This window comes from Phoxinus phoxinus (assembly GCF_949152265.1).
Source record: "Phoxinus phoxinus genome assembly, chromosome: 6".
Lineage (NCBI taxonomy): Eukaryota > Metazoa > Chordata > Actinopteri > Cypriniformes > Leuciscidae > Phoxinus > Phoxinus phoxinus.
The window spans coordinates 40,550,928-40,572,497 of record NC_136881.1 but is presented as its reverse complement, the minus strand read 5'-3'; the positions used below and the strand labels follow the sequence as shown (position 1 = coordinate 40,572,497).

Sequence of the window (21,570 nt, the reverse complement as noted above, 5' to 3'; positions counted from 1 at the left end):
TAGATTGTTTTTTCACAATAACCTAACCAGAAATCATACAGGTTTAAAATAAGAATAGTCGCGAAATTGAGACTCAATTAAAAATAAATGGTCACAATACCTTATTTTTTTGTTTATGAAACGGTTGCACTTTAAGTATGTGTACTTACAGCCTAAAAAAGTAGGCCTACTGGTTAACAGGTGACATGGGTTAAGGTTAGGTTCAGGACTAGTACATTATTGCAATCACTATAAGTACTGTAGCCTACACATGGGGGAACAGGACTGTAAAATAAAGTGCTACCAATATTGCTCCAACATTTTTTTTTTTGCTCCCCTTCAGTTCTTTACCGTTTCCAAAACTGAATTGTCATGCTGTTCCTCCACTGAACAGTAGAGGGAACCAGTTTGCACAAATAAAATGGTACCAATAACTCCGATGTACTTCAATGCAATGACAATATTAATCAAATGAACTGTCAGAAGTGTGTCCTATTTACACAGACACACTTTCTCGCACACAAACACACACAAAGTTCCCTGTTTGCTCAGCCCATCCATATCGATCACACTTCCGTGTGTGTGTGTGTGTGTGTGTGTGAGAGAGAGAGAGAGAGAGAGAGAGAGAGAACATGAGAGATGATGAGAGCAAAACAGCAGTGATACAATAGAGGAAGTCCATTCTTGTATTTCCTCTTCCATGTGTTTATGTTTTCAACCATCAGTAGGTGAAAGTCTGAGTTTATCCTATATCAATGAACACACATTCACATTCGCTAGAGGCCAGATAAAAAAAAAAATGTTATATATATATATAACAAAGATATAACAACAACACTATAAAATAAAACCACATAAAAACATTTAACTTAATAAAAGGGCATAAAATGTTACATATAAGTGACCAATTGAATATAATTGGCAAAATATTCTAGTTCTTATTGAGAATATGGGATTATAAAGTGAATATTACACACACACACACACACACACACACACACACACACACACACACACACACACACACACAGAGTGAGAGAGAGAGATCAGGAAGTGCTGTCTTGAGTTGTGTGCTAGTCGGCGGAATTGGCTGTTTGATGTGAGGATGTGTGTGTGTGCAGAAGTGTGTGTGTCGATGCATGTTAATTAAGGATCTGATGACTCTGGTCTGCTGACGGCCCTGGACCCCCGGATGGGCCCCGACACACACGAGCATCATGGGCTCCAGGATAAAGTAAGATTCTCTCCGTTCGCCTCTCGATTTCTCTCTGTTTGCTCACACTGCGGTCTCCTGCTTACTTCCTCTTCCTCGCTCTGTCGTTCTCGGACGCGAGGCTTTCTGGCACGACTCGGTGAATAAACTCGAACAGCAGAGCGAGTGTCGAGATGGAGGGTTTGGACAGGTTTCCTCTGAGATGCAGATGTCCATCACCTCTCCATCCTTCATTTCAAGCTGCCTTAAGAAAAGAAAAGAAAATGCAGTGGCCTCAAAACTGCTTTAAGTCACAATCAAATATGTCTGAATGTCATTGCATTTGACAACATCATAGAAGTATGAGTATGATGTACGTCACTTTTCTTCATCGTTGCTGAAGTCTCATTGTGTCGGAGATCCGTAGGTGTTTTTGCACTTTTCAGTGGACGACGTATTTAGTTTCGAAAAAAGGTGTTAAAATTCACATTAACTCACACTCAACTCTACAGCAACTCTACATCTATCATGAATATATCTCAATCGCAAATGGACACTTTTCATTCTCAGATTTATCTCAGTTTCCTCTGATCTGACATTAAAAGTTAAACATACAAATCTGAACATTTCTCAACTCTCTCGGGAGAAATTGACTGATAATTTTGTAATTAATGCAACATTTCCTGCCACAAACCCGCTGTTAGGATCAGTGCATTGGCATGACTGTAGTTAAGACCTGAAATGTTCAGTCAGAAGTGTTTTCTGATGATGTGCTTCTACTAATTTAGCAGTCGACCACATCCTGCTCCTCGCACGAAGCTTTATAATAAGAGTGAAGGATTAACAGAAGATGATGATTCGATGCGGAGACGATGGTCATTCTGACAGCGTTTGCGTGTCACGTCAGAACTAACGTTTCTCTGCTGGGATTTCAATGCTTGTTTTGTTATGATGACTTTTTTTTTTTTTTTTTTTCATGGTTTTGTTGTTCTCAGAGAAAACCCTGATAAAACGTTCTACTGGTGCTTTCAAGCCTCATGTCCAATCGCCAGAGATAAAGGTGGGTACCACACACACACACTACCTGATGCAATAAACACACACATGCACACACAAGCCTGTCTTTTCTGAGAATGGCTCTTCCTGTCACATGACTGAACCAGAAAAACCACACACCCGGGCCGACACACACTCATCAGAAAGAGAAAAGCAGGGGAACTAGTTAGTATATGCGACCCTGGATCACAAAACCAGTCTGGAGTCGCACGGGTATATCTGTGGCAATAGCCAACTACACATTATATGGGTCAAAATTATTGATTTTTCTTTTATGCCGAAAATCAATAGGATATTAAGTAAAGATCATGTTCCATGAAGATATTTAGTAAATTTCCTACAGTAAATATATAAAACATGTATTTCTGTGCGTGAGTGCAGCACAATCGTGAACATAAATGCACAACTTTAAAGGAGATTTTCTCAATGTTTCGATTTTTTTGCTCCTCAGATTCCAGATTTTCAATAGTTGTGTCTCGACCAAATATTGTCCTATCCTAACAAACCATACATCAATGGAAAGCTTCTTTATTCAAATATTCGTGTGATGTATACATCTCAATTGCAAAAAAATGACTCATGTGACTGGTTTTGTGGTCCAGGGTCACATATGCTGTCCTCTGCTAACTGTTAAAGAGAGATGAACTGGTCTGGTTACTCTTTGTGGATAACTTTGACCTGACTTTAACCACATCCTCTAGTTGAAATGAACTGATGTGCCTGACCCGCGCGTGTGTGTGTGTGTGTTCTTTCTGTTTGAGTAGATCCTGGTGTGCTGTTTCAGTTCCCTGAAGACTTTAATGATGAGGTTAGTCCTCGCGATCGCTGTGGTTCTTTCCTTCTGGCTTTATTTATCCGGTCACACTTTAGATTAGGGTCCAATTCTCACTATTAACTATGATTCTTGCTGCTTATTAATAGTGTGTAAGGTAGTTGTTAAGTTTAGGTATCGGGTGGATTAAGGGATGTAGAATATGGTCATGCAGAATAAGGCATTAATATGTGATTTATAAGTACTAATAAACAACCAATGTCATATTAATATGTATGCTAATGAGCAACTAGTTAATAAGGAGAATTGGACACTAAACTTGTTACCATTTATTTGTATTTATTTTATTTACAATAATATAACTGTTTAACTAGTATTTTATTTTATTTACTTACCATTTATGTAATAGAAAAGTTTTAAAATAAGAGAAAATTATATTACATTAAAAAAACACTGCATAAAATAAATAAATTCATAAATAATAATGCACCTCTCACTATGATATAATAGCTAAGCTTTAAGAATTGGGGGAATATTAATAAATAAACAATACTGCATAAATAAGTAAAAAAATGCAAAAATAAAAGCATGGATGCATAAATAAAATGTAATAATATATTTTGCAGCTATATAATACATTTTATAATTGATACAATTTCAGAATATACTATTTACTTCTTAAAACATGTTCCAAGTCTTATTTTTCATGATTTAGCTAAAGATTTCCTTTCTTTCTTTTATCTTTCCTCAAATAACAAACTTGTTTCACCTCTGCAACTATATATATATATAATAGTTGCAGAGGTGAAACAAGTTTGTTATATCTTGAGGAAAGATAAAAGAATATATGTATATAGTATACATAATATAAACAATACCGTATTTTCAGATAGATTTTAAACTAAAAGATTTTACCTTTAGCCTCTACGTCTGGGTCCAAAAGTCTCCTCAGATCCACTGCAAACTCACACTCTGCTATCAAACACCCACTTTTCAGGATCCACTGCGGAGACTTCCAGTTGAACTCAGAAATATCTCACATTCTGCATGTAAAAATGGGTTGCGAATATTGAGTGATAATACGTCTGCTATTCTCACACAGGAGTCTCTGCAGTCCTTGCCTCGCTTCTGCTTCCCTTATGACATAGAGAGGTGAAAATCATTCATTATTACTTTTGAATATATAATGCACACACGCGTCCTTTACCTTTAATGACTGCTTAACCGCTGGACTGCCAGGGCGAAGGACACTGTTGCCGTGCAGCACTTCACCTTCGTCTTGACGGATCTGGAGGGATGCCAGCGCTTCGGTTTCTGCAGACTCACGTCCAGCTCTCAGACCTGCTTCTGCATCCTCAGGTCTCAGACACGCAAAACACACAGAAAAACACACCGTTTCAGGACTGGTTCTCATCGATGAAGCCTCTTTTAGTGATTGACAGTCTGATTCTCATGGCCGTTGGCTAAACACATTCACCTAGGCCAGTTTAATGTCTCGTTGGATTCATTTATTTGCAATAAATGGTGAATGTTAGTTATGATCTGCTTTAAGTTCTTAGTTTTAACTCATAATAAGTACAAAACAGACTTAGCAGTGCGATTTCTCTCTCTCTCTCAGTTATTTGCCATGGTTTGAGGTCTTCTACAAACTCCTGAATAACCTAGCGGACTACTCGACGAAAGGACAGGTGAGGTTTAAACGGCCTCCTGATGATCTACATTTAAAAAAGCGGTTTATGCACTAAAAAGTTTGCAATAATTAAGATCTAGGTAAAGTAGATCTTGATAAAGTCTCTTCTGCTCACCAAAGCTGCATTTTTTGTTCAGAACTACAGTAAATTTATGTAATAAATAAACAGTAATATTATGACAATTTAAAACCGCTGTTTTCTATGTGAATATATAGTAGTGTAATTTATTCCTGTGATCAAAGCTGAATTTTCAGCATCATTACTCCAGTCTTCAGTGTCACGAGATCCTTCTGTAATAATATCCTAATTTGAAGCTCAATTGGTTTTAAATGTTTAATAATGGTATCAAAGGTTAAAAGTTTTTGCTGCTTAATATTTTTGTGGAAAACGCTACTTTTTTTTTTTCATCTGATACTTTTTTCTTGTCATTTTAAAATGAGAAAAAAAAACGAAGGAAAAAAACGGTTACTTTAAATGGTAATAATATTTCACAATATTACCGTTTTACTGTATTTTCAAATCAAATAAATGCAGCCAACCTAACTTTTTTCCAAACATTTTCCAAATGATTCCAAACTTTTGATCGTTCATGCATCTAATGCCGTTTTGTTGATTTGCACACCCTGGCAGACCAATGAGATGAAAGAGCTGCTCTCGGCTCTCCACAAGCACCCCGTCCCGCCGGCGAACGGCTCCATCACGCTGCAGATGGTAAGTGCCGATTGGCTGCTGGAAGTTCCGTTTATGACATCACGTGTGACATCACAATCAGGGTCGTTTGTTCTTCACTGAGGGAGGGAAGCTAATGATCGGAAGGGAGATGCCTGGCATCTGTGGACACGCCCCTAAAGGGGAGGAGTCAGAGGGGGTGAGTCCCCGATCCGCTGTGCAACGAGCCGACCGGACTAAACCTTCCCTCCAGCGTCTAATACTCCCTAATGCATGCCATAATACGGGATTGACCTAATCCAGCATCTGAAACTAACCACAAACAAGACCAATGCTTAACTAAAACTAACTAGAACTCAAATTTATCACAAAATTAATCACAAAACCTTTAATCATCTATCCTAAAACCCCGGTGGCTGACTAACTCGAAGGCCTTTCACTTTCATGTGTTAGCTGCTAACCAAACATGCAATTCATGCACTTTTGTGAAATATTGTTCCTCTGCATCAGATCCCGTACTTTATCGCGCCGGATCCCAAAGCCTTGCCCTCAATTCCAGAGAGTGTGAGTTTTTCCCCATCGTTTCTATTCTATGATTTCAATAATGTGTGGATTTTATCTGCCTGGTCATTTCTCGGTTCTTATAAGCATGTGTGTGTGTGTGTGTGTGTGTGTATCAGAGGAACCTGACGGAGCTGGTGGTGGCGGTGGACGTGGGGAATCTCCTCCAGCTCTTCGCCAGCATGTTGTTCGAGAGACGGATCCTCATTTACTGCAGTAAACTCAGCACGGTGAGTTCAGCCGAGGCGCTTTAGTGCCTTGATTCGCTTCGGCTGCTAAAACTCACATAAAAACAGTAGAGCATGGCGCTGGCAACACCAACACATGGGTTCAATTCCCAGGGAATGTATGTACAGAAATGCATAATTGACTGCAATATAATTCACTTTAAATACCAAAATGCATAAATATTAATGTGAAACAAAGGAATAGTTCACTCAAAACGTCCTTCAACCTCATGTTGCTCCAACCCGTATCCCCAGCTAACAGTAAATGTTCTCATAACTTTGGCTAATGTTCTGGGAAGGCTTATGAACAAACATTTTTTAGTAATAGATGTGTTAAATATATTCAATATAGTATATTCAAAGGTATCTGGTCTTTAATAATGTTCTCAAAAACATTATTTATCATGGATATTCATAGAACTTGTTTTAAATGTTAAAATTTGTTTCAGAGCGTTTCTATAATGCAATTTTCTCTCAACGTTTGAATAACCAAGAAATATTTTTTTTTCTTCTAAAACTATATTCTTCAAACGTTGAGAGAACATTTAAAATAAAATGTCCATTACTTAAGAATGTTAGAAAAACATTCATAGAACTCATTTTTGTTTGCTGGAATGCTGTCATTTCCACGGAACACAAAATATGAATTTTTAAAAATTTGTATGCAACTCTTTTCTCAAAGTGACTAATTAAAACTGATTTAAATGACAACAACTAACAATAATAATAAAAAAGTAGTCCATGCATCCTGTCCACTACTTTATAAGTGAGTTATGCTATAAAAGTAATTTCTTGATTACCATTTGGGAATCGCATGCGAACCGTGTGCCTGATTTTCACTTTGGTGCAGCTTTCTACATCACTACAAACTGTAAAATGGTCAAATAGACTTGGTTCCTCACCAGAAACCCCAGTGCAAAAACGCCTTAACACCCAACCAGGCGCGACACAAAGAATCTACACACAGACAAAATCTCAGTTTTTGTCCCAACCAGTTGCAGCATATTTGGCAATTAAACATCTTCAGATTGCCTGAGAATGTTATTTATTTCATTTAAGGCAGAAAAATCACTTGATGCTAGACACTTATGGCGCTTTTCCACTGCATGGTACGGCTCGGCACGGCTTGGTTCGCTTTAGCCCGGTTTGCCTTTCCACTGTAGTTAGTGCCGCTTCAAAGTGGGTGGGATTATAGACTGATTGTTATAGTTGCGCCGCCTCTACTGCCATGACATCATCGTAAACGCGCCGCATTTCAAACGCACAACACAGGAACAATGGAGCCTATCGAGGGGATGGTGCTCTAGATTCTCGTTATATGATTGTTTTCAAGTCAAGCAAGTAGTTTAAGGTGCTTTCACACCTGCCTCATTTAGTTGGGTTGAATCGCACTAGAGTTCGTTGTCCTCATTGGTGCGGTTGGTTTGGGCCGGTGTGAATGCAGCAATCAAAAGTGGACCAAACAAGCGTAAGGTGGTCTCGCTACGCTTTCAAACGAACTCTGGAGCGGTTCGTTTGTGGTGAGAACATGATCCGACCTCGAACAGACCCAACTGCCAAAGTACTACACATTTTTGGACTAAACCAGCTGCCGTAGTCAGCGGCGCTGTGCATTATGTCACGGTTTAGCAACATTAATGCACACCTCCTCCTGAAGTGACTTGTGATGCGCCTTCGCCACGTGCAATGCATTAAAACGTTATTTTCAAGCCGCATCCTCGCCTCATTCTCAAATGTTATCGTTTGCCTAAAGTGGTGTAGAACTATATAATAAACTATGACCAGGGATACAATCAGCCCACGCACTCGTCTCTCCATAGTACAAAGTGGCGTGTTGTCTGCTGGATTTTCCTCCTTTTTGTTTACTTCCAGGAGATAGGAGATGTTGGAATTTCCCCGCACGTTAATTCTGACCAATCGAAGTGCAGTTGGGGAATTACATTCTGGTTAACGAGAGATGTGGATGTTGTCACATGACTGCATTTTGGTTCGTTTCCTCAACTGATTCGGACCAGAGCAATCAGTGTGGTGTGAAAAGGAACCAAAACGCCTGAAAAATGCTACAAAGTATTATTTTTTGCCCTTGGTCCGGACCAAATGAACCAAACTACGGATGTGAATGCACCCTTAAGTCGACATGAAATCAAAATTGACCCCATTTACTTTGTTAGCGCATATTACTAGTCTTGTAGTGAACAAGTTAATACACAGAATTTTTTTTTTGCCGTGGTAATCTTTAATCAAAGTCTGAAAAGTTACGCCATTCCAGACTGGATGACGTCAGTTTGACGCTAAACCACTCCCCTCAAACCGCTAGTCTGCTATGGGCAGAGATGGAGAGGAGGAGCGCTGAAGTAAAACCCTGCCCTCTGTTCAATATTCCCTTTCACTTGGAAATACGTCACAACACTGGAGAAAAGTCGTTTGCAACTTCCGGTTCACACGGACTTTAAAAACAGGTGCTACAGCGGTGGCTGTTACTGGCTATTTAAATCTAGCGGGTTTGTTGTCTCGTGTCGCAAATACAATGACGCTGGTAGTGACGATTCTGTCTGACCAATCAGTGATCTGCAGTGTTTTCACGTCACATTTTAGTATCGGTACGGTACGCTTGGAACATCAACAGAGGTGGTACCATTTAAAGCGAGCCGTACCGTACCACGCAGTGGAAAAGCGCCAAAAATGTGTTGGATCTAGTCAGGACACGGCTTCATCCAACATTAAAACTTCACTGTCTTGTGTGTTCAGCTCACGGCCTGCGTACACGCGTGTAACGGGATGCTCTTCCCCATGTACTGGCAGCACATCTACATTCCAGTGCTGCCACCTCATCTGCTGGACTACTGCTGGTATGACACACACACGACCCCTAAACCTAACATCACACACAACTTTTTGCAGTTTTACATTTTCAAAAAAAATAAAAAAAAATAATTCTGTATGATTTATAAGCTTGTTGGCCCTCAATATAGGCCACAGTGACACGAGTCCCCATGAGTCTGTGTGCATCCAGGTTTAAGTCCCCACCGGGATAGAGAAACATACACACACACACACAACCATCAAATCAAAATGTATTTATATAGCACATTTAAAATAAACTGAATTTGACCCAATATGCTGCACATGAAAAAAAAAATGTGTATAATAATAGGCCTCAGTATAATATATTGGCAATATAATAATATTAACACATCCTCCATTAACATTAATTCTAATTCTAACACACCTTCGTTTTTCAGCGCACCGATGCCGTACCTCATTGGAATCCACTCCAGCCTGGCGGAGGTACGACGATTCCCTCATTTATCGTCTTCTCTCACAGTTTGTGTCGCATACACGCTCACATTGCGGTTCCTTCTGTGTGTTTCGGTGCGACAGAGAGTCAAGAGTCGAGCTCTGGAGGACGTGGTCATACTAAACGTTGACACCAACACACTGGAGTCGCCCCACGAGGACCTGAAGAAGATCCCGGCCGACGTGGTGAGACCCGTTTGCCTGTCCTCGCAGGCCTCAGACACGCAGCGGCTGAAGGTTTACAGCAAACACTGTTTCTGCAGGTGGCGGGACTGAAGGTCAGGCTGAAGAGACAGGCGGCAGCGGCGGGGTCAGGGGTCGCGCACGCGTTCCTCCGCGCGCAGGCTCTGCTGTTCGGCGGATACAGAGATGCCTTGCAGTCGCCTGCGGTGAGTGACGCTCGATTACAGACACATTAGCATCAGGTTTATAAATGCCCTCTTCAATGTTCCCCTCTCTTACTTTGAAGGAAGGGCCGGTTGTGTTCTGCAACGAGTCGTTTCTGAGTCATAAGTCTCAAAGCATGCGGGAGTTTTTGGAGAGCGCGGTTCACCTGCAGTGTTTTAAAGAGGTAACTGCAAACTCACTCATCCACAATGTCAAGTCAAGTCACCATTTATATAGCGCTTTTAACAATATAGATTGTTTAAAAGCCGCTTTACAGTGATAATAGGAAATTAAAGTAACTGATTGTTTTGGCTTTACAGCTGATCTAGAATAAAGTTATTGTCCAGCTGATTGATTCACTTCCTGTTGCAAAGATCATTAGTTATTAACATAGAGGCCGCTTACACAATGTCTATATGCGCAATGTCAGGAATTATCTTAGGGCAAGACACTACAGGCAAAACCATTGTTTTTTCGTGCCCTGGTCAAATTTGAGGGCTATTTTCCTTTCATAATATGTCTTCTTTCAGACTAGTGGAACGAAAGCATCCAAAAATACACATTTAAGTGTTTATTTTGTTGCACTTTATTTACATCTATATATTTAAATTGCAATACGTATCGTTAAAGGCTAAAAACTAAAGTTAGAATTAAAGTGCCCCATAATACTTTTTCAGATATTCCCTTTCATGCAGTGTGTAATTCAGCAGATTGTGGATGTAAAAGGACTCAAAGTTTCAAAGATCAAAGTGCGTTTGATTTCTGAAAGAAAGAAGTGATTCTGAACAGCCTGAAACGGATACTTCACCGATTAGCATTAAGCTTTTTGTCTGGAAAAAAACCTCAGATGACGCAAAAATCGTCATTTAGCGTCATCATCTGAGGATTTTTAGGCCAGAGGCTAGAGACTACAGCCAGTAGTAGGAGCTAGTGCCGCATGTTTTCAACCCGCCCATAGGGGGTGGGATCTCACTCACAGAATGTACAAACAGTGTCAGCCATCTTTTTTTTTTTAAGCTAAGCTAACAGACTCTTGCTCTGTGAAGAAAGCTGAGTAGTAGGGGTGACCTTACGTCCTCTTTTTCCCGGACATGTCCGGCCGGGATTTCGAGATCGCCCAAAATCAATCCCGGGACTTTTTTTGCGTTCACACAGAAGGCACTCTGGCAATTTCCCGGGATCAATGCGCCGTGTGAAAGGGGCTTATGTTTACATGCCCACCTTTTGTTTCAATCGGACTGAATTCATTCCGATTGGTGAATCTGAATGTAGTGTTTACATGAACGCTAAACAAGTGATCGGTGGATGTGCGTTTTAGCATTGCTAAGAAAATTCCAGTGTTTTCATCTCGGTTGGGATCCATGTGAAGCAGAATGCATGACCTGCTAAGCTGGCACGTACGTGTCAGTGTTAAATGTAATAATGTAAACATAATGAATGGCGACTATAGAAAGCAAAAGCCGAATCCTGGACATTTTGGGCAATCTCGAAATCTGGTGCGCGAATTCGATGCTCGTGGCTACCTGTACGAGCCGCAATACAGCGAGGAACAGTTGCGGATGATGGAGGAACAAGAGGCGGCCGGAGCAGAGGAGCAAGACCTGCTTGGCGGTCAGGAGGAAGAGCCCGGGCTGACTCGAGCTGGGGCGGACTAACTCGCCACGGAGACTCACAGTAAAACGGTGTTATTTCAGTTTCAAGTCAACTAGTAGCCTAGTTGTATCATTTATTCCGATACTGCCCTCTGTAACCGGTAGGCGTGGCTTAGGAGTGGCCTTGTAGGGCAGCAAAGCAAGTGCATTCTGGGACTTGTTGTCTTTCATCCACATAAGCCAAAAATAAATTTTCTGGCTTTTCTAAGTTTAGAAGGCACCAACTTCTAAAATAATTTCACATTTCTACTACATAAATTACCCAATTTAAATACACATTCATCTTTCCAGCGGTGAAGTATACCTTCAAGTAATTCAAGTCTTACTTGCTGCTCAAGCCAACGTAAGTTTGTCTTGATTGGCTGCCCACGAACAATGTCTACTTGTCTACCCTCAAACAACAATGTAGTTGTAGCTGAGACTGAAAGAGTTTGATTCATCTTGTTGACATGTTGAGAAGACACCGTTTTTAACTGCCAAAGCAAATCCAATTTGATTCACTTCCAGGAAGATCTGGAGCTGAAATTTAGAAATAGTAATGGCCGTTTGGTTGCCAATCACAACAGACTGGGCCATCTGACCAATCAGAGCAGAGTAGACCAATCACAACAGACTGGGCCATCTGACCAATCAGAGCAGAGTAGACCAATCACAACAGACTGAGCCATCAGACCAATCAGAGCAGAGTAGACCAATTACAACAGACTGGGCCATCTGACCAATCAAAGCAGAGTAGACCAATTATAGCAGACTGAGCCATCTGACCAAAGTAGACCAATCACAACAGACTGAGCCATCAGACCAATCAGAGCAGAGTAGACCAATTATAGCAGACTGAGCCATCTGACCAGAGTAGACCAATCACAACAGACTGAGCCATCAGACCAATCAGAGCAGAGTAGACCAATTATAGCAGACTGAGCCATCTGACCAGAGTAGACCAATCACAACAGACTGAGCCATCAGACCAATCAGAGCAGAGTAGACCAATCACAACAGACTGGGCCATCTGACCAATTAGAGCAGAGTAGACCAATCACAAAAGACTGGGCCATCTGACCAATCAGAGCAGAGTAGACCAATCACAACAGACTGGGCCATCTGACCAATCAGAGCAGAGTAGACCAATCCAAAAAATAATTTAAAACAAATGTCCAAAACTTTTTAGGAACTTTTTTCAAAAAAAAAGTTAGGAACATTTAAAATAGCATAACTGGGGCACTTAAAAAAAAAAAAAAAAAAAAAGGTAAGAAAACAAAACTTGTTAATCAACTGGGGGAAATATGGTGATATCAATTAGTTAAAATCCAGTAAAAGGAATAATTCAACCAAGAATAATTTACTCACCCTTACACCGATCCAAACACACTTGCTTTTTCTTTCTTTCAAGTGTTGAAGAATGTTCAAGCTGGTCTTTTACATTGAGCTGCAAAAAGAGCACAATAAAACCTTTAAAAATGTAGCCAAATGTTATATTTAAAGTTTTCTGAAGTCATACAATAGTTTGGCAACTTGTGCATCATCATATTCTAACTTGATGTGAAATTAAATGTGAACTTTACGATATTTAAGATGTTTAAATAAGATATTTAAACCTGCTTAAATGTGTAACCAAATGGCACGATATCATCTTCCACCATAATCTCATGTTGTTCTCAGTTCATTGACGGCCGGCTGGAAATGCTGAACCAGGGCAAAGAGCCGGAGGACGCGTTTGAGGAAGAGGTGCTTCAGTGCGGAGCTTCATCGGGTGTGTATTTATGCTAATCAGAAAGTCAGGTTCGGTTATTTGGGTGCTCATTTTAACACTCTTCTGCTCGTGATTCCTCAGGTGCCTCTAAACTGCGTCGGCAATGGGTGGGAAATTTAAAGGTACGTTTTACTACAGACACGATGTGACTCTGGCAGACTACCACACTACTCTTACTATATCTGCAGTGTGTATACAAGGCACACTATGGGAGTTTTCAGTATGCACAGAATATCTACATGATTAATTGAAAAAAAAAAAAAGATCAAGATCAAGTACAGTAGATCAAAAGTCAAAAGCTGCTTTTACACAAAATTGGATAAAAAAAAAAAAAAAACTCTTTACAGAAAGGGGGAGGAGCCCTGATCGTGACATGGAAGTCTACAGCTAACAAAGCAGTGAGTCCATACTGTATGCACACTACTATTCAAAAGTTTGGGGTTGGTAAAATTGTTATGTTTTTTAAAGAAGTCTCTTTCTCAGCAAGGCTTCATTTATTTGATGAAAAATGCCGTTAAAACAGAAAAAAAAAACTATTTTAAATTGTAATAATATTTCAGAATATCACTATGTGAATATATATATATAGTAAAGTGTAATTTATTCCTGTGGTCAAAGCTAAATTTTCAGCATCATTACTCCAGTCTTCTGTGTCACATGATCCTTCAGAAATCTACTAATACTATGAGGATTTGATGCTCAAGAAACATTTCTGATTATTATCAATGTTGAAAGCAGTTGTGCTTTATATTGTTGTGGAAACTGATACATTTTGTTTTTCTGGATTCTTTGATGAATAGAAAGTTCAAATTTAATTAATATAGAATTTTTCTGTAACATTATAAATGTCTGTCCTGTCACTTTCAAACAATTTAATGCATCCTTGCTGAATTAAATAATGAATTTCTTTAAAAAAAAAATACAATTTACTGACCCCAAACTTTTGAAAGATATTGTAATTTATATTTCTATTATACTCATTTATAATGTGCTGTTGTGCATGATTAAATATTGCATAATCTCCATCAATAAAGTTTCCATATTTGTTGTACATGTACATGACGTAAATCTGTTAATATCTCACTCAGAGCAAATATCAAAGTAAATTTGGGCTGAAAAACCTCCTGTCATCAAAGGTGAGTTTATATTCTGTAAATTGCATGTGGTTCCTCTTTGAGCAAAAAACAAGCGAGTTAATTCACGTGTGTGTGTTTATGTTTGGACCTTTGGATTTTCCCTCTCAGGATCAGACAGAATCCACCATGCTACAGAGAGGCGGGTCTGTGTGTGGAACGCACACGTATCGCCTCATCCAATCAGATTGCCTTCAGAACCGTCTACCAATCACACAGCACTTTGGCAGGGTGAGTGACACCTGAAAGCACATGCCCTACATACATTAATATCAATGCACAGTTTTAATATTTTATTGCATCTAAGGCAGCAACTTGGGAAATATCCATTTCAAATATCTTCTAATTCACCCGTGTGAAAACTGTAGCAGTTTGGCTCCACCTTGTGTTCATTCACAGTACAGCACATGCACTTCACTTTCTAAATATGCTGTTTTTCCCCCCCTACACTTTCTATGCCGTTTTTCAGTCTCGACCACGACGGCCAGCACGCAAACACCCCAGCAACCAGGACACAGATGAACAGACTCAGGACGACGACACCTATGAGGACAGGTGAGAGGAGAGGAAACACATGCATCGAAACTTTGCCATTTAAAGAGATAGCCACCCAAAAATGAAAATCAGCCTATGATTTACTCATCCTCAAGCCATCCTAGGTGTATATGACATTCTTCTTTCAGACGAATACAATCAGAGTTATATTAAAAAAATGTCCTGGCTCTTCCAAGCATTTTAATGGCAGTGAATGGCCGTTTGTGTTTTCCGTTTCTGTGAAAGGCCATAAAAGTGCATCTATCCATGATAAAAGTGCATCTATCCATGATAAAAGTGCATCTATCCATGATAAAAGTGCATCCATCCATGATAAAAGTGCATCTATCCATGATAAAAGTGCATCTATCCATGATAAAAGTGCATCCATCCATGATAAAAGTGCATCCATCCATGATAAAAGTGCATCTATCCATGATAAAAGTGCATCTATCCATGATAAAAGTGCATCTATCCATGATAAAAGTGCATCTATCCATGATAAAAGTGCATCTATCCATGATAAAAGTGCATCTATCCATGATAAAAGTGCATCCATCCATGATAAAAGTGCATCTATCCATGATAAAAGTGCATCTATCCATGATAAAAGTGCATCTATCCATGATAAAAGTGCATCCATCCATGATAAAAGTGCTCCACACGGCTCCGGGGGGTTAATAAAGACCTTCTGAAGCAAAGCAAAGCCAAGCATTTAAATAGCTTTCGGCCAAACGGACATACGAATTCAACTTATGCCTAAAGCACAACTTACGCAACTTGTGACATCAGAAGTAGCGTATAGTGCATCATGGCATAGCGTAAATATCAGCAGTGCGGCGCATTACTCACATAAGTTGCACTTAGACTTAAGTCGAATCCGTATGTTCGTTTGGCTGGAAGCTAGTTATTTGACTTTATAAAGTTTTAAATATGGATATTTTTTCTTACACAAACCCATGATGCTATATAAAGAACCTGTTAAGCCCAGTATGGTTCTTCAGTGGTTGACGTGCTACATGTATATAGTACCACTGCCATACAAAGAACACGTTAAGCCCCTGTATAAAGGTTCTCTAACTCTTTATTAGTCTCTTAGTGCAGTTGGGGAAATTTACACTTTAATTGAAAAAATAACAACTGTGAAATGCATGGCAGCACATGGTTCCCAACAATTACCATTAATGAAATAACAGTTAAAGCTGCCATAGGCAAGATTTTTTTGATCATATTCACTGAAACTGAAGCTATGCTCTGACAGAACAACATAAATCAGCCAGTTTTTGAAAAAAACTGAAATAAGCCTGTTATTTGTTTTGCAAAAATCCACCGCTCCTGGTTCTTCTGGTCCAGTCAGCACAGGGGGGTGTGAGATATGACTGTCAATCACAGTTCGTGCACACGCCACAGATCCCCCCTCCCCCACGTTACAATATCACATGCACACGCCTGAAGTTCGCAGGTGTGTTGGATTGTGCGAAGCGAGATGGCGGAGAGAGAATCTACTAACAAGCTTCCAATTCCTCGATTAACAACCAGAGCTAGGAGGTCCAAAACAACCAAGGAAAATAAAACATGGTAAGTACTCCATGGTGTTGATCGATGATGAAGAGACAGGAGCGTGTCACAGAAAATCTGGTGCACACGCACTGACGAGGACAAACTCGATGGGAGGGTGCTCGGTAATAGTGGGGGAGGGGCATGAGAGTTGTAAACATTCAAAACTTTGGCTAAGTCCACTCAATCTGCCAGACCTGCCGACTGCAGCTTTAAATAAATTTTAAGCAGAAACGGTCAATGACTGGCAGAAGCGTCTGCCAAACAAAAATTAAGGTAAAATATAATTTACATCATACTTTTTTAAACAATGTTTTACAAAAAACAGTTACTTTACAAGATTTTTCTGGACTAATTTTGTGAAACTCTCTGTAAAAGTCTAATGTAACCATCACTGCATCAGCAACTACACAGTAAGTTACACTTTCAAAACAGAAACGGTCATTCACTGCCATTATAAAGCATGGAAGAGCCAGGACATTTTTAATATAACTCTGATTGTATTCGTCTGAAAGAATGATGTCATATACACCTAGGATGTCTTGAGGGTGATTAAACCATGGGCTAATTTTCATTTTAAAGTGAACTATCCCTTTAATGTGTCTCTTTAAATGCATCCCCCTTTGCAGTGTAACAGAAAGTGCTGAGCAGTGTTCTGGCACCAGCGACTTACAGGATGAGGATGAGCTTTCCCTCTTGGCTGACCCGGAGGAGATGGACCTGCTCGGGGAGATCTTCGACACCCTGAGCGCTCAGAGCTCCCGAGAGCCGGGTTTACTGTACGGCACACGCAGCCTCGACCTCTTCAGCTCCGACAGCAGCGACTTCATCAGACATGTAAGGCCTGGATCCTCTCACTCGTCTCACACAATCCTTCTAAACGGGGCATCTGTCAACCTGCAACAAACACGCCACATTACAGTCTTTATCCCATAACCACACAGTCAGAAGGTATTTAACTCTGTATGTTATGCAGCATATGTTCTAAGAGTGGAATATTTTTATGGAATAAAATAGCTCTAATAACAAAATATGTAAATGAATTAGGGAATTGTTGTCATATGCCTGTACCACAATGAAAAATGTTTTTTCTTTAAAATTATTAATTTCTGCTTGACTTAACATTTCTTTCATTTTAATTGATGCAGTTTTACACTTTGATCTCCAACAAACTAAAATTGAGTGAACCACTATCATCTGTTCCTCATATATATATATATATAAAACTCCTCACTGTTGTTAAGTGTAATAGATCACTTTTCCTCTTGTTCGTTTTTGTCTAAAAATAATACAATTCACATGTTAAAAATAAAATTGCAACATACACTTGTCCACACACACTCACCATATCATTTCTCTTTCAGAAGAGTTACACCACACCAAGTCAGGAGAGTCTGAGCCAGTCTTTTGGAAACAGCGGAAGTCTTATGAGCTGGGAGGAGGAGGAGCCTGGCGGGGAGAGGGAGGAGTCTGATCCAATGATTGAGAGGCCAGAAAATGAGCTTAACAAATTAGAGAAGGACTTGAACAAGTTAGGGCAAAGTCTGTGTTCAGATCTGCACAGTTTAGAAGATGCTTCTCTGGTTCCTGAAGTGGTTTCTCAAGAGGTGCAAGAGGATCAATGTTCGAAAAAAGATGGACAAATGAATGGAACAATGGAGGAAAGCTTGGATACCGAGACAATAGTTGAAGAGAAAACAGAGACAATGGAGGAAAGCTTGCATACCCAGACAATAGTTGAAGCGAAAATAGAGACACAACCTGACAAAGAAGAGGATCATCAGAAAGAGCACAAGACGACCAATGACTTGGGGTCAAGCGGACCTGCAAATGGAGGAATCGCCTCCGCCGTCGCCCTCAACGTAGAGATAGACAAAGAAGAAGAGCCAGAGGAGAAAAGGGTTGAACCTTCGTCGCCGAAAGTCTCGTCTACCGTAGCTCTGTTACGGTCTAGGTCCTTGCCTGACTCTTCTGCTTCCCAAGGAAGGGAAATCTCCATGAAAACTCCCATCAGAACCTTCAAAATCAATGTGGGGTCAAAAACAGGAGTGCAGACCGAAGAACAAAGTGCAAAATCACCCGTTACATCAACTCCACAAGAGCAAGACCAGGCTCCCGTTAAGGTCTCGGAGCTGAAGAAGAGATTCGAACATTAGTGCATCAGAGATCAAGTGTGTCGGAGTAAAACGATACTAAAAATGACTTTCAGATTTCGAGTCAACATGAAAAGACACTTGCAACACATTTAGATTTTTGTAAAGCAACATTTCTGAGTCAAACAAGACCAAATTGATTTTATGCACTGGGTTTTGATTTGATTTTGTGAAAAGTTGGCATTCTATACTATAGTTAAGGTTGTGGAAAAGACACTCACCTCATGAAACGCCTCATGTACCGGTTGGTTAAAACTTTAGCGCTGACGTCAGTCAATAAAGAAAGTCGATTCAAAGGCAGTGCAAGTTATTACATTTTGGTGTAAGACATTTCACCCCCTTTGGAATAAATGTACACTGATGAATCGTTCAGACCAGAAAAAAGGCATTTAAGGTCAATTTTGATTTTTAAATATTAACTTAAAAAAAGTAACTAATGTCATCAATGCCAGTTCTGACAAATAAAGCAAGTCTAACCCCTTTCATCCAAATATCTTTAATCATTTATAAAAGGCTTATCAGAGAGCAAACATTGACAGAAACGGTCCACATGACATCTCAAATTACTTGCTCTGAATCAAGGAAATGCGGACGAGGTTTTTAACCCAAAGATGCATTTTAATGAATCAACCACATTTACTTCATCACATTGTTATGATCAACAACATCCTAGTACTGATACGTTACAAAAATGCAAACATAACACAAAACAATATTTGGCAAAGTGCAATATACATTTTTTTTTCTTCTCTCTACCTTTGAAAGAGCTGCAACAAAGTTCCTTTGTGGACATTTAAATACGGTAATGCTAATCTATTTTAGAGGTAAAGCTGGTGTGTGTCTTCTTCACATGGATTCGCAGGTGGGTAAACTTAAAAGGAGTACAAATAAAGTAAACAAAAACTGGTTTGGCCGTCCATGTAAATCATCTGACTTCTTTACTTTAGGTAAATGTCTTCAGATACCCCGGCCTCTTTTAAGGCATACTTTAATTCATTTATCAACTATAAACAGTGCATTAGGGAGTGAAAGCATTCTCGTATCTGTCCAAAATGCTGAATAAATACCCACCAGCCATTTCAGACGATCCTCGTCTGTTAGGACTGCACACGTGCACGTCTGGCATGGCGATTGGACTCTGTATAAACCGCAATGGTCCATTATGATGAAAGCTCTGTTTAGGTTTACCAGTGGTGTATGGTTTCACCTGAGCATCTTTTGAGGGTTGTGTTCAGATCAGTCTCTCCTCTTTGGGCAGTGGGAGAGCGAGACCGGGTTTCTCGACTCCGTTGTTCTTGGCTTGTTGTTTCTGCTCTTCTGCACTGGGCTGGTATGATCCCTCCACCTGCCTCCTTTTACGAAGCACACATGAGAACAGAACCACGGCCAGAGCCAGCAGGAACAACACCGGCATGAACAGGCCCGACACGCTCGCCGAACTCATGATGCTCCTAACTCGCACATGTAAAAACAAACACAGACTGAGAAGATCTATAGATATGTGTTCCAAGGGTGTGTCTGTTCAAGAAGACACAAGATGTGAGCATCCGTGTGCGTGCGAGAGGCAAAGTACCTGGTTAATAGTGTCTACACCGTGGTCATTTTGGAAGGAGACTCTAACCTATAGAGGAAGAGCAAGAGGTGAGATGTGACTTCAATACACAAACATTAACAGATGAGAAGACAGTGTAAAAAGGGTCCACTGTTCGGCGGTGGACTGATGAGGTTAATTATTAGTTTGGGAGAACAACACTGACCTACAATTACAAGGACATCCACAAAAACCCAGCGTTCCAAAGCCATGTGACTTTTAGTAAATGACTCAAACTTTTGTCTGTTCCTCGAACAAAACCATCTATGACTTAACTTGGAATCGTTCCTCATTGAACTTGAAAGCCTCAGTTCTCATTAATTTTTACCAGTACGCAACGATTCTTCCTTTAATTGTGTTTGGAAATGACACGAAGATGAGTAAAATGACAGAATTTACATTTTGGGTGAACACACCTTGAAAAGTACCATAGGTTATATACCACCATCATAACACCTTTTGATCACTACCATGATTGTAATATTTACCAGTGTACCAATGTTCAGGTGTTAGCCTAGGCTATATATATATATAAATATATATTTTTTTTTTACTCTTATCTTAGAATGTCATCAAAAACAATGAACAAAAAAAAAAAAAAAAACTCAACTGACTTTATGAAGTGATCCTGTCAGATTTATACTTAGGCACCAACAAAACTAATGTCAAGCACGGCAGCTAAACATTAAAAGTTAAAGTATACACATAGTTTACCTCACTATCACATTACTACATAATTTACACACGTCAAAACATTTCCCTGGATATCAAATTATTGTCATTTGATACCTGGTATAATGATATTATTTACAAATTACGGTACTATATTTATTAAAAAGAGATTTCAAGTGTAAGGATTACTATTTCCTGGAGATAAAAGTATTTTTTAAGCAGACAGGTCTGAGGATAAATGAGCTTTATCTCCTCGTGATGCCTGTCAGTCAGTCAGTCACGGAATGTCGGAGGCGCAGCCGGTTTGACGAGCTGTTCTCAAAACACACTGAGTAGCCGAAGAGGAATAACCATCCGATTGAAAGAGAAAAACTCACCTGAGAAAATCGTATGACATCCAGCGGAGGAATTGTTGTCAATATTATTAATGTTAATCCAAAAACGTTCACGACCTCAGCGTTAAAGCGAAGAGCGCGACGCTGCCTCGTTTGATCCGCGCGCGCATGACGGCGTTTCTCTCACCTGCGTCCGGAAGCGCGTGAACTCGCTCTACCTGTTCTGTTCCACTCACGAAACTCAGGTGAAACTCACTCTAGAATCTCACCGCCCACTTTTTATTTCCAAAGCTCGTGCTCACACATCCTTACACTGCCTAAAAATGTATGTCACGTAGCCTGAACTCATACAATTCCAATAT

At 39.9% G+C, this 21,570-nt stretch overlaps 1 protein-coding gene and 1 long non-coding RNA gene across 5 annotated transcripts; one reads left to right on the top strand and one right to left on the bottom strand.

Annotated features, from left to right (window-relative positions):
- The first annotated feature begins 1,004 nt into the window (after positions 1-1,004).
- Positions 1,005-19,489, top strand: dennd1c (DENN domain containing 1C). Of its 4 annotated transcripts, none has more exons than XM_079616402.1 (23): positions 1,005-1,213; positions 2,167-2,231; positions 2,992-3,035; positions 4,102-4,151; positions 4,239-4,358; positions 4,618-4,687; positions 5,321-5,401; positions 5,484-5,558; positions 5,870-5,923; positions 6,040-6,150; positions 8,896-8,996; positions 9,390-9,435; positions 9,529-9,630; positions 9,708-9,833; positions 9,914-10,015; positions 13,143-13,233; positions 13,315-13,355; positions 13,581-13,631; positions 14,322-14,369; positions 14,478-14,597; positions 14,836-14,921; positions 17,087-17,294; positions 17,822-19,489. In XM_079616402.1, the coding sequence occupies exons 1-23, from the start codon at positions 1,197-1,199 to the stop codon at positions 18,611-18,613; spliced, it is 2,601 nt and encodes an 866-aa protein (XP_079472528.1). In that variant the 5' UTR covers positions 1,005-1,196; the 3' UTR covers positions 18,614-19,489. The 4 variants fall into 4 exon arrangements, with proteins under 4 accessions (XP_079472528.1, XP_079472529.1, XP_079472531.1 ...); XM_079616403.1 differs by having other exon boundaries at positions 1,018-1,213; positions 17,825-19,489; XM_079616405.1 differs by lacking the exon at positions 5,484-5,558 and having other exon boundaries at positions 1,018-1,213; positions 17,825-19,489.
- On the bottom strand, positions 19,213-21,536 carry LOC307000650. Its single transcript, XR_013798056.1, has 3 exons — positions 21,251-21,536; positions 20,184-20,231; positions 19,213-20,061 (listed from the first exon to the last, which is right to left on the bottom strand). It is a non-coding gene; the product is annotated as an uncharacterized lncRNA (long non-coding RNA).
- Positions 21,537-21,570: the final 34 nt, after the last annotated feature.